A 13,219-nucleotide genomic window follows, 5' to 3' on the forward strand; every position below is an offset into this window, starting at 1 on the left:
GTTAAACCCTAATCTCACATGTCTGTAGAATCTATACTGCATGTAAAATAAAATAGATAGAAATATTTCAGTGCTAGGATTTATTATCTCATCACCAAAAAGAAGTACCAAGAATTAGTGGATAGAAATATTTCATTGCTAGCTAGGATTTATTATCTCATTACAAAAAAAGTATTAATAATTAATGGATAGAAATATTTCAGTGCTAGGATTTTTATCTCATCACCAAAAAGAAGTATCAAGAATAAGTGGATTGAAATATTTCAGTGCTAGGATTTATTGTCTCATCACACATAAAAAAGTAGTGATGAAACATTTGTCGCCGATGATCGATTGTCTGTCGTTCAGAGATCTATGATGCTACTAATCAATTACAAGACACTGACATCAGTTAGGGTTATAGTTTTTTATCCAATTGCCCATCACTATCAAGAATATAGTATCCTCATTCACTTATCCCTGTGTATGCATGAATATCAATCTAATTAAAATCAGATCTTCTCTAACCATTACACTGGGGAAGGATCTGACAGCATTTCATTTGAGGTCATGCTATTGACCCCAGTCTCATGTATAATTGAATTAATATTCGACTAATAATGATAGCTTGACAAAGAATCAAGGACCAATCAGGATTCATTTTACCGAATCGTATCTGGATTGTAAATAAACAAAAAATGGCATTGATCCATGAAAATTTTAAACGAATTCCAAATATCATCGTTAAAAAAAGAGCATAGGAAGATCTTAGGTATTATACATCCATATCGTTAAAATATATTTCCTGTGGCATTATAACATCGCTCATGGCTACCGCCATCTTCAGTTATTCTAACATACTTCTCAGTTACGATATAACAGCAAACCTTTCATGTTAGCGAAAGTCGTCATTTGATTGGTCAAGTGTGAAAGGTGATGTAACATGACCTCAAACACAATGCTGTCAGATCCCTCTCTAGTGTAACGGTTTGAGAAGATATGATTTTAATTAGATTGGCATGAATATATTTTGGACGGTGTATAAAGATTTCATTTTGTGCTAGTTTTCAGTTTAATACAGTAAAAAGGACATATGAAAGAAGATGTCTATTGATTTCTGGTTATAAAGGTCATAGGTCAAGGTCAAAGTTACTGAATGGTTTACATTGTGAGGGGATGTACCATTTTGTGGTGCCATTGTTTAATAATTGTCTGGTGGCTAAAATCATCTGATAATTATTTATCATTATGTGATGAATAAAATTATCTGATGAGTATTCATTATCTGTGATTATAATTATCTAATGAATATCTATTATTATGTGATGGCTATAATTATTTGATGACCATTTATTATAATCTGATGATTATCTGAGGACCATTTGTTTGCATCAAATAACTTATTATAATTTTATGGTGAATTATCTGATGACTATTATTATCATGGGATGACTATTTACAATCATCTGATTACTTTTATTATCATTAGATGACTATATACAATTAGCTGATGACTATTATTATCATTGAATGACTATTTACAATAATCTGACGACTATTATTATCAATAGATGACTATTTACAATCATCCGATGACTATTATTATCATTTGATGACAATTTACAACCATCTGATGACTATTATTATCATTTGATGACTATTTACAATCATCTGATGATTATAATTATCATTAGATGACTATTTACAATCATCTGATGACTATTTACAATCATCTGATAACAATCATGTAATGACTTATTATCATTAGATGAGTATTTACAATCATCTGATGACTATTATTATCATTAGATGAGTATTTACAATCATCTGATGACTATTATTATCATTAGATGACTATTTACAATCATCTGATGACTATTATTATCATTAGATGACTATTTACAATCATCTGATGACTATTACCTATTGGCTACCCTTGCTTATCTGATGACTATTATTATCATTAGATGACTATTTACAATCATCTGATTACTTTTATTATCATTAGATGACTACTTACGATCATCTGAAGACTATTATTATCATTAGATGACTATTTACAATCATCTGATGACTATTATTATCATAAGATGACTATTTACAATCATCTGATGACTATTATTATCATTAGGTGACTATTTACAATCATCTGATGACTATTTCAGACCCCTGGTCGTCTTCAGAAGTCCAGCGAAGAGGGCAATATAGTCCACAATGAGGAATATGTTGTGTACAACCTCACACAAATCCTGCCTCTCTGTCTCATCAGCTACGCAGGGTCCTGAGAAATTGTGCGGGATCAGGCCTTCTCCCTGTAATATATCACAACTCCCGTCCATTGTCAGTGCTAGATGCGTTTGCTGTCTGAAGAAATGTATTTTATTCATTCAAGAGACTTTCTTCATTAAGTACATTTCAGGCATTGTGTAGAACAAACATTTTTGATCAAGATCAAAGTTTTATCTTTGATGGTTTATGTATAAATCACAGTTTGCAGTCACTAGTCATATTTCTGTCCATTTGTAGCGAGTCTTCGTTTACAATTATGGACTATATCAATTGTGTCTGAAGGACAGCATTCTATTTTTATAATCGTACATTTATTCAATCAAAATAAACTTCTCTTTTCCTGAAGATAGATTTTTACTGCAGCAAAATTTGAAATAATCACTACATGGTCTAAATGATATGGGTTTTTTTAAGGTCACCTGAGTCACTTAGGTGACCTATTGCTATTGGTCCGTCGTGCGTTGTCCGTTAACAACTTGACCAAATTTGATATCTATAGATGAAGGAGACTGGAAATTGTAAAATTAATGCCCCCCCCCCCCCCCCCAAGGAAACTTAATTTTGGGGGTAAAAAGTGTAAAATTGATGTAATTCTTTTAAAATCTTCTTCTTTACTGCTGGGCATCTAGCAGAGAAAGTGAGTATATAGTAATGATGAGGAAGGAAGCTTCTACCACAACTGTATATTTCATGATCCCCGGGGTAGGGATTTTGACTTCAGGGTGGGGCCAAACTTGGTATATAATGTTTATGTGTAAAACACTTAAATAACATCTTTAGTGCTATTGATACTAAATTGAAACTAGATGGATATTTAGAAAAAGCAGGTAGTCCTTTACTAAAATTGGAAATTTGATGATGCCAGGAGTAGGAATTTTGGTATCCATGTGGGGCCAAAATGGTCAGTTATTACATGTTTGAACAATAGAAATTTTTAACTTTTCCTTGATAGCTACCATTCTAATTCTTTTTAAATTTGGTATGAAGCATCTTTGGAACAATGGGGACATAGACAATCTGATTAAAATCAGATCCTCGATCCGCTCCTCTTTTTTGTAGCGACAAGAAAAAAAAAGAGGAGCGGATCGAGGATCTGACTTTAATCAGATTGGGGACATAGATTGCTACTTCAGGATTCCTGCACCCCTGGGGCCTTAGGGGCGGGTCAAAAACTGAATTTTTGACCCCAGGGCAGGGCCAAACTTACTGTATAGTGTAAATGTGTAAAACACTTAATGTAGTTCCACCCTCCTGTGACATCATAAGATTTCACAAAGTCGATGATTTTATAAGATTTATGCATGACAAGAACATAAATTTTGTTGGAGTCTTTTTAAATAGCTATTGTAAAAAACCTTGTTAACCATAAAATATTTCAAAAGTCTAAATTATATATGAATAATCAACTATATATTTAAAAATATTGAATCCAAGGGCAATAACTGTTTTCATTAAATCATTTATTAAGTCCATTATGCGATAAATTTCCTTTATTTTTCACAAACATTTTGTATATATTTTAAAGACAGAGTTTCGTGAAATTGTTTTGAATACTATTATATCGTTTTAACCTGTTCGTGTGAAAGTTTGATAATGCTGTTTAATGAAAATTGCAATTTTCTGATGTTGTTACAGGTATGTGTGCTGTTTGATAAAATTCTATTAATACTGCAGCACATTTATTTTATCATTTTTATTTGAAGAATAAACAATCAAATATAAGATTGAACCTATAATTCTATAAGGGTGGAATTACCTTGATAAGTAACATCTTCTTTAGTGTTACTGATATGAAATGGAAACTAAATGGATCTTTAGAAAGAGCAGGTAATCCTTTACAAAAATTGTAAATTTGATGATCCCTGGAGTAGGGGTTCTAACCCCCAGGGTGGGGCCAAACTTAGTATATAGTATTTATGTGTAAGTTTGCTGATACTGTATAAAATCGAAATGCATATACTTAGGAATAGCAGAAGAGGATGTACAAAAAATGGTGAATTTCACAACCCAGGGTTTTGACTCTAAGATGGGGTCAAATTCATCATATCTTTTAATGTTAATACACCTATTATATTATGTAAAGCCTTTCACCAGTGTATGCACTTTTAAGGACAGTGAAGTTTTAAGAACACATCTTGATTTATACTGTTGCTGAACATTAGAATTTAGCTTAGATATTCAGAACAGGAATTTTTTTTCTAGATTTCATAGCCCTTGGGAGTAGTGATACTTTTTCACTAGTGGACAGGTGACCAATAAGGCCTATGGACCTCTTGTTTCAAATAGCTTTCTTTCTTTCTTTTTTATATTGAATCTTTTTTCCAAATGGCTCTCTTTTTTTTTTCTATAATCATCGTCAGACCATTTTACTGTAATGTGAAGTCACATGCAAGATTAGATAATTTTTTTGCGGAGAGAGTATATATCAGTAGGTGAAAAAATGTAGATTGCATAATATTTTCATAATTGTACACTTATTCAATCAAATTAAATGAAAGATTTTTACTGCAGCAAAACAATTGAATTTCAAAATTTGAAACAATCACTACAAGGGCTAAATAATATGTTGGTATTTTTAGCTCAAGTGAGCTTTTCTGATCACCTGTTGTCAACCTGTCTGTCCATCTGTAAACCTTTTTACATTTTCAACTTCTTCTCCAGAACCACTCAGCCAAATTCAACCAAGCTTGACAAAAAGCATCCTTGGGTGAAGGGCTTTCAAGTTTGTTCAAATGAAGGACTTTGCCTCCTTCAAAGGGGAGATAATCACAAAAATGCAAAAATAGGGTGGGGTTGTTTAAACATCTTCTTCTCAAGAACCAATGGACCAGAAGAGTTGAAATTTATAGGAAAGCTTCCTGACATAGTGGAGATTTAAGTTTGTTAAAATCATGGCTCCGGGGGGGGGGGGGGGGGGGGGGGGGGGGGGTAGGTAGGATGGGGCTACAATAGGGGATCAAAGTTTTACAAACAAATATCTAGGGAAAATCTTCCTCTCAAGAACCACTGGGCCAGGAAATTATTATTACAGGAAAGCTTCCTGACATAGTGCAGATTCAAGTTTGTTAAAACCATGCCCCCCCCCCCCTCCAGAGGGGAGGATTGGGCCACAATTGGAGATCAACATTTTACATACAAATATAGAGAGAAAATCTTCTCAAGAACCATTTGGCCAGAAAAGTTTACATTTATATGAAAGCTTCCCGACATAGTGCAGATTCAAGTTTGTAAAAATCATGGTCCCCTGATGTAGGTTTGGGCCACAATAAAGTTCAAAGTTTAACATGCGAATATATAGGGGAAATCTTTAAATATGGAATATGGGCCAAGGTGACTCAGGTGAGCAATGTGACTCAGAACCTCTTGTTTCAAATAGCTTTCTTTCTTTTTTGAATAATATGTTGATTTTTTTCCAAATAACTTTCTTTGTCAGACCATATTTTTACTTTAAGATGGACTCATGCAAGATTTGGGGGGTTACGGAGAGAGTGTGTAAGTATATATACCAGTAGGTGAAAATGACTGGCACTCCACGTAAAACGTCGAGTGTGTGGTGAAAACGTACATATTGCACATGTTTATTCATTGAAAATATAAAGTATTTACAATTTTTAAAAAGGTGAAATTATAGATATTAGATTTGACTGTACATGTATTTTGTGAACGATGGGTTTAATATTTGTTTGATTTTGAACAATCCTATCTTTGATGGGAAACACCTGCATACCTTTTGTATGAATTTTAAATGGAAACGGAGAAAAACAAAAATATCTGTTGAACAGTATATCTATAGCTTTCATAACTATAGAGGGAATAGAAGAAGCACTGGCTTTGTGGTATTTAAAGAAAACAAAAGGAATGTCACTTTCCTTACGATCTCGCTTGACTGTTGAATTTCAAGGTTTTAGTTATTGTACTAATTGTATCCCGTATTTCACGTGAAAAAACAGAAATGGTGATTTTTTTTTAAAAATATGCTCCGTTTTCATGTTATTTTTGGATGAGTTAAAATTTCATGACAATCATGTATTCAGCTGTTGTTAGTCCATTGTATAAATTTCATGTAATTTATTGGTACAGCGTCCAGAGTAAAGCGTTGTACAAATTCTATCTAAGTTAATGGTACAGCGCTAGCGTGTTATTGCTTATTGTCATTCTGTAGTAATGCGTTGTAACATTGTGCGAGTTGTGAAATCTTTTAATTAGTTTTATTTTCGAAAAAATATGTATGAATTAAACAGGACAATCAGTATTTCTTGAAAATATTTTTGAATATCACCTTTAGCCTTAACACTCTAGACACCGCAAGCTGATTAATTTCATATAGAACTGCCTACGTATTTGACACCGCAAGCTGATTAATTTCATATACAATTGTAGATTCAGCATTGAGGATTTGAAGGTTCGCTATCTTTCACGGAAAGAGTTTACGAACCGCCGAATTCTCAATAGAGAATAAATTATCAATACTTATGTAGTTGACGTATAAGATGCTTATGCAGTCCTCGCAGATTCAATCAGTTTGCTGATAAAATGCAACCCAGATTCTCAGGTCGGATTTAGTTGTGATGGTAACGTCTTGCGCCAGGTATCGAATTTCCAACTTGAACGTGAACAATGATGTTTGATGTTATCAACTTTTTCATCATTCGAGGGTTTCTACAATGTCTGCTGGTATAGTTCTGGCAGAGGATGGCGGTATACGATATAATTTTAGTTCTGGTAGACGTGCAGCACGGGGAATTTCATCATCACTTGGGCGTTAAATTGGTTCAAACTTTGCAGCCGCGCTTGCCTACAATAAAATTATTTCCACGTTCATAAGTTTGACCAGACAGCATTGTGTAGATGCACTGAGACATAAATAGGTTTACCTGGAGTGTAGTTTACCTGATACCGGGTCCATTCATTATTTAACATCAACATATGGAATGCAAAATGCAGGATTTTGTCTCTTTCAATGCATGCATTTCTTCATTTTGTTGTGAAAAAACAAAATATTTTTTTGAGCTCTAGATTTTCACGACACCAGGACCTTGACGGTTTTGAATATCCGGATGTTGGCACAGAACATATTTGAACATCTTTCTAAAAATATGTTCGTATGAAGAAGAATCGTGAGTCACAGATGGGTTCATTTAGGGTAAAATTTCCTCCTATATTACACAAATTTTCCTAACTTGTTCATTAAAACAGATACTGGGGGGAATTTGTTTTATCATGTACAAGTATGTACTCTGAAATATTCAAAACAGTTATTTTTCCCCATGAGATAATAGGACTTTGGATGGGACTAGAATTCGAAATTCCATGAAAGTTTCTGAACACCCAGGGTCTGAATGATTAATGATGTCAAAGATTTCTTCAAGAGAACTAAGATTTCAGTTCACTCATTCATTATGAGTCGTCTTTCATCCTTATATAATTCTCGAATTTCTGTTACAGCGTGCTCTATCATTGATCGAATAGTCCATTTTTAAAACGTAATGGATCGTGATCGGACCCGCCAAACCCCCGGGTTTTCTCTTCGTTACAGTGTATATGCATATGTAACGAAGAAGAAACCCTTGGGTCCCGACGATGCTGCGAACGAATCAGAACTACAAATTATTCATTTAGGGGGAAAAAATATCCAACATTTCAATAACTGAAATTGTCAAATGCCATTTTACATTTTTCATGGCTTTCTGTTGTTACTTGCAAACTTAGAATATCTCCATTTCCTGTTAATCCTGTGTCAAATATCTATATTTCTGGTTCATTTGCACTGTAACACGGCAGTGGTTTTTTTTTTTATTCATTGTTAAAACTTTAAAATTCACTGTGTTAAAATTACGTTTCCTAATGTCGGGGGGAGGGGGGTCAAGCTACGTTGACAAGAAAACATGAATATACCATTATGTTTCGTACTCTAATGCGAAATTATATTGGATTTTTCCCGGTATTAAGTGGGTGTTTCTTTGTAACCGAATTTTACCTCAGGATAATACCTCTTCAATTGTGTACACTAGTTATCTGTTTGGAAATCGACTGACTCGTCTCCATCCAACCGTGCTTCAAACTATATAAAGGCAGCAAAATTGCGTAATGTGACCCCCTTTCAAGTTTTACCTTTAAAACATCTGAACATCAGTTGAGTGAAAAACGTTAAAAGTCGCACAAGATGGGGAACAAGGGAAGCAGACTAAATCCAAAGACCGTGGAAGAATTACAGAAACACTTGGGATCAGAATTAATGGATGAAGACATCAAAACGTGGTACCAAGATTACAAAGAGTCACTGACCCCGGGCAAGACCCAGCTGACGCGAAAGGACTTTATAGAGGTGTACAATAAACTTTTTACTGGGGATGCTAAAGAGTTCGCAGAGCACGTGTTTCGAACGTTCGACACGGACGGAAATAACATGGTGGACTTCCAGGAATTTGTGGTGGGATTGTTTGTGTCCAGCAGCCAAGACATGGACAAGAAGTTAAACTGGGCTTTCCGTGTGTACGACATTAACGGGGATGGTTATATTACCAAGGACGAGATGAGCAAGATCATTACGGTGAGTATGTACTTTATCTCCGAGAGACTCGCCTCAGACACCAGAACAAGCTCAATGTTATCTGATAGACAGCTATATTGCATCCCCACCTACTTTCATTCTTTAATGTGTCTGGAAGGTGGTTCATACATAATAAATTAGGGAAGTGTCCTTTCAGTGGATTCATCGGAAATTTGTTAAATTCATGTTGAATTTTTTTTTTTTTTTTTTTTTTTTTTTTTTTTTTTTTTTTTTTTTTTTAACCCAAGACTGTTTTGCTCCACCTCAGTTTGATAATGCTTCTTGCGAATATCTGTCTAATCTAGCTGATGGAATGTCGATACCCCCAATGGCATTAATATTTATAACGAATGCGGAAGTTTATCTTTTATGTACATGTATGTAAGTATATAGCAGATACATTCATTTATCTCTTTAATATTTCCTGAAGCATTGTATGTTTAAATACGTTGAAGTTTGAACACTTGCAGTGTTAATGAATACGGAGTTGTTGAAGTTTGGAATTCCTCAAATTCTTGTATAAACAGAATCAAAGTTTTTTTCCCAAGAAAATCAGTTTATGATAATTGCATGACCCTTCGCTTGATCGAGTCTGCAAACGTTTGGACGAAACTTCTCATAGATTTCAATGAAAGGGGTTTTACTTTTGTTCTCAGTGACCAATCACATTGAAAGAATGGCCTAGCGTGGTCACCCAAACTCACTTTATATTGAAACCATACGGCCAATCAGTGGTTGTATGCTCCATCAAGGGAAGTGACACGCTGTTATTGGGACGGTAGAACCTGGTTTTTGTCCGTACATAGTCATATATTAATTGCCGCGGTTCATTATGTATACACGTGTACCGGACTGAAGTCTTCAAACACCAATGTGCTTTACATATGCTATCTATCACGTTTTGTAGTCAATATGTAAGATGACGACCGCTGCTGTACAGTCTGTAGACCAGCTGACCCAGGAGCTTTTCTCTGACTTGGATGTCAACAAGGACGATAAAATCAGTTACGAAGAATTCCTGGAAGGGGCCTCCAAGAATGACTTCGTAATCAATCTATTGCAGCCGGACCCGGAGCCCGACTCTTAAAACATATCGGGCACACTTCCTGGTAAAAGAGTCGCAACCATTTACGGATTGTGCACAGATCATTAACATATTTTAGCATTAAACTGTGGACAAAGATCTTATGTTCTGACAAGTCATTCCGGAAGATTGTCAACCGATTTCAACGCTTAGCAATTTATAAGATTATTGTTTGATGTTTTGGGTCAATGTTTAAAATCAATGTATTGACCTCGAAAATCTCTTCCTTGTTGAGAGAGAGAGCTTGAGAGGTTAATGTGAATTTTACTGAGTGCAAGTTGATTTTTGTAAATAATCATTTGCGACAATACACCAGAGGTGGTATGCAGATTATTGGAAGAAGAGAAAGAGAGAATATTTGAGCGTACTCACTCTTCCTGGTAGAATAATCCATCAGTTCACTTAGGCTATAGGATCAGATAAAACCCTAAATTTTTTGATCAGTTAAGTTTTCGTGATTCTACATGCTGCCACATAAGACATGATTACTGCGGGTATGCCTGCATCCTCACAGTGTCAACTTTTTGTGATTACGTACATCCTCACATCCCCACAATGTCAAGGTTTTGTGATTACGTACATCCTCACATCCCCACAATGTCAAGGTTTTGTGATTACTTGCACACATCCCCACAATATCAACGTTTTGTGATTACGTACCCCGTCACACAATATCAACGTTTGGTGATTACGTACCCCGTCACACAATATCAACGTTTGGTGATTACGTACCCCGTCACACAATATCAACGTTTGGTGATTACGTACCCCGTCACACAATATCAACGTTTGGTGATTACGTACCCCGTCACACAATATCAATGTTTGGTGATTACGTACCCCGTCACACAATATCAACGTTTGGTGATTACTTACCCCGTCACACAATATCAACGTTTGGTGATTACGTACCCCGTCACACAATATCAACGTTTGGTGATTACGTACCCCGTCACACAATATCAACGTTTGGTGATTACTTACCTGTATGGAGTACATAATCACAAAACTTTGACACTTTGAGGAGGTACGTAATCACAAAACCCTGACATTTTGAGGATATGTGGAGGTACATGTACGTAATCAATGACACTGTGAGGGTGGTATGCCTGCTGATTATTTGAATTTTTTGTCTTTGTCTGTTAATCCTATGTTTATCAGTTCGCTCTTTTTTTTCAAAGTGCTTTTGTGAATTTTACGGAGTACAAGTTGATTTTTGCACTGATGACCATTATTAATTAACTCGTCCCTGTTTGAGGATAATTATATCCCCCATTATCTCTTCACGCTGTGAGGGTCAGTCCATTGGACGTACTTTTTGATAATAGTACACCTTGTAGTTTGCAATGAATATATGTTTGTAGATTTAGTGCCAGCCTTTTTGTACTTGTTTTACTTATGTACAGTTCTGTTTCTAAGCACAAAATCATACAGTTCACAGACGTGTATTAAATACACCAAATACATCAGTGGCGGATTTAAGGGGTGCAGCTCAAAATTTTCAAATTTAAGGTGAATTGTGGTATTTTGTTCAGAAAAATATACTAAACGATAAAAGAAGCAATCATTTCTTCCACTCCCGGAGAAATAAATGACAAAATCTTTTGTTTCTTGAATTACTTTATTGGGAGAAATTAATTTTTCCCCAAGCCCATAAAATTCGCGTCATTTGACTAATTTCACTAATTAAAACTGATAGAAAATAGTAGAAATGACTTATATAGGAGACATATTTCAAGCCAAGACCTTCGCCCTGGACCCACTGGGGGGCCTCAAGGCGGCCCCCAGACCTCCTGCATCATAAAGTGCCCCCCCCCCCCCCCCCCAGTAAGCGCAATTCCTGGATCCGCCTCTGTACGTATAGAAAACGTAAGAACACTCATCTATTACATAGACGTTCACATCAATATACACATACAATGATACTGCGAGTACAGTGATGTACACAACACACATTATACCATAAGTGTTCTAACATAAGCATATGTACATAGATATCTCAAGGAGACGGCTTATATAGGCGTTGTCTGCTGCCTAATCCTTGGTATGTTATTCATAATAAAATACTGTTTAGATTGATATGTACATTTATATTGAACAATGAACATACATTATATTATGATATGCAATTGGTTACATGCGCTATGAGCATACATTATTTAGATTGACAGTAGCTTTTTTGGAGAAAGATACAAAGATAGTGAAGTTTTTTGTTGTTGCTAAGTAACTGATTACCTTATCCAATAATATTTTTTTAAATGTATATAATACGCCAATTACTATACTATGGACATTCCAAAATAAAGTGATATTCACCTTCGATTTTGTTTAGATTACAAAATTTGCAAATGCACATATTGAGATTGATCGCTGTTCGTTATCTTCGCCTTTCCTTTAACCATCGAGCTTGTATCTCTGCTGGTGGACAGTCTGTCCCCGAGGATACTTGTCGCTCGATAAATATACACAATAACGAAACAATACTGGCTGACACGTCTATGGAGCACCACATTAACATAAACTCAAATGATTGAAGATAACTTCAATTATTTGAAGATATCATCAATTCAATTATTGCTCTCATGAATTGAATTAATGCGCGCATAAATTGAATTAATGGGAGCAATAATTGATTTAATGGGCATATTAATTCAATTATTGCTCTCTTCAATTCAATTGATGCGCGCATCAATTGAATTAATGAGAGCAATAATAGATTTGCAGCGTGCATTAATTCAATTATTGTTCTCTTCCATTTAATTGATGAGAGCATCAATTTCGTAGAAATATTGCTCGCAATAATTAATTTAGAGGTCGGTATAAATAATATAATGATCTCTTTAATTCAATTGAAAATATCTTTTAATTATTTACAATGCCTTTGTATAAGGAATTATTGCACGCATCAATTCTTTTAAAGTGAGCAACAATTCAATTAAAGAGATCATTAATTCAATTGTGGATATGTTGAATTGAAGATATCTTTAATTATATAGTTGCTCTCTCTAAAAGAATTATTTATTTCTTCAAATCAATTAAAGATATCATTAATTCAATTGAAGAGAGCAATAATTGAATTAAAGCGCGCAATAAATCAATTAGTGCTCTCATCAAATGAATTAATGCGCGCATCAATTCAATTAGTGCTCTTTTCAATTGAATATTGTAGTGCGCATCAATTCAATTGTTGATATCATTAATTCATTTGAAGAGATCATTAATTCAATTAAAGTGCGCATCATTCAGCTGAAGAATTAATGCTATCATGAATTCAATTAAAGCGCGCAATAATTCAGAATTGAAGATATCATTAATTT

At 34.7% G+C, this 13,219-nt stretch overlaps 2 protein-coding genes across 3 annotated transcripts in view; both read left to right on the plus strand.

The window, feature by feature from the left end:
* Positions 1-6,520, plus strand: part of LOC125668607 (uncharacterized) — a 48,118-nt gene extending 41,598 nt beyond the window's left edge. For both annotated transcript variants that reach the window (XM_056164318.1, XM_056164319.1), the window contains one exon: positions 2,145-6,520. In XM_056164318.1, coding sequence (XP_056020293.1) covers positions 2,145-2,264 — 120 coding nt within the window. In that variant the 3' untranslated portion in view covers positions 2,265-6,520. The remainder of the gene's footprint in view (positions 1-2,144) is intronic.
* Positions 6,521-8,142: 1,622 nt separating this feature from the next.
* Positions 8,143-12,222, plus strand: LOC125668606 (neurocalcin homolog). The gene is made up of 2 exons (XM_056164320.1): positions 8,143-8,818; positions 9,726-12,222. Exons 1-2 carry the CDS (start codon positions 8,432-8,434, stop codon positions 9,903-9,905), a joined length of 567 nt encoding a protein of 188 aa, XP_056020295.1. The 5' UTR covers positions 8,143-8,431; the 3' UTR covers positions 9,906-12,222.
* Positions 12,223-13,219: the final 997 nt, after the last annotated feature.

Source organism: Ostrea edulis, chromosome 4 (assembly GCF_947568905.1).
Source record: "Ostrea edulis chromosome 4, xbOstEdul1.1, whole genome shotgun sequence".
NCBI lineage: Eukaryota > Metazoa > Mollusca > Bivalvia > Ostreida > Ostreidae > Ostrea > Ostrea edulis.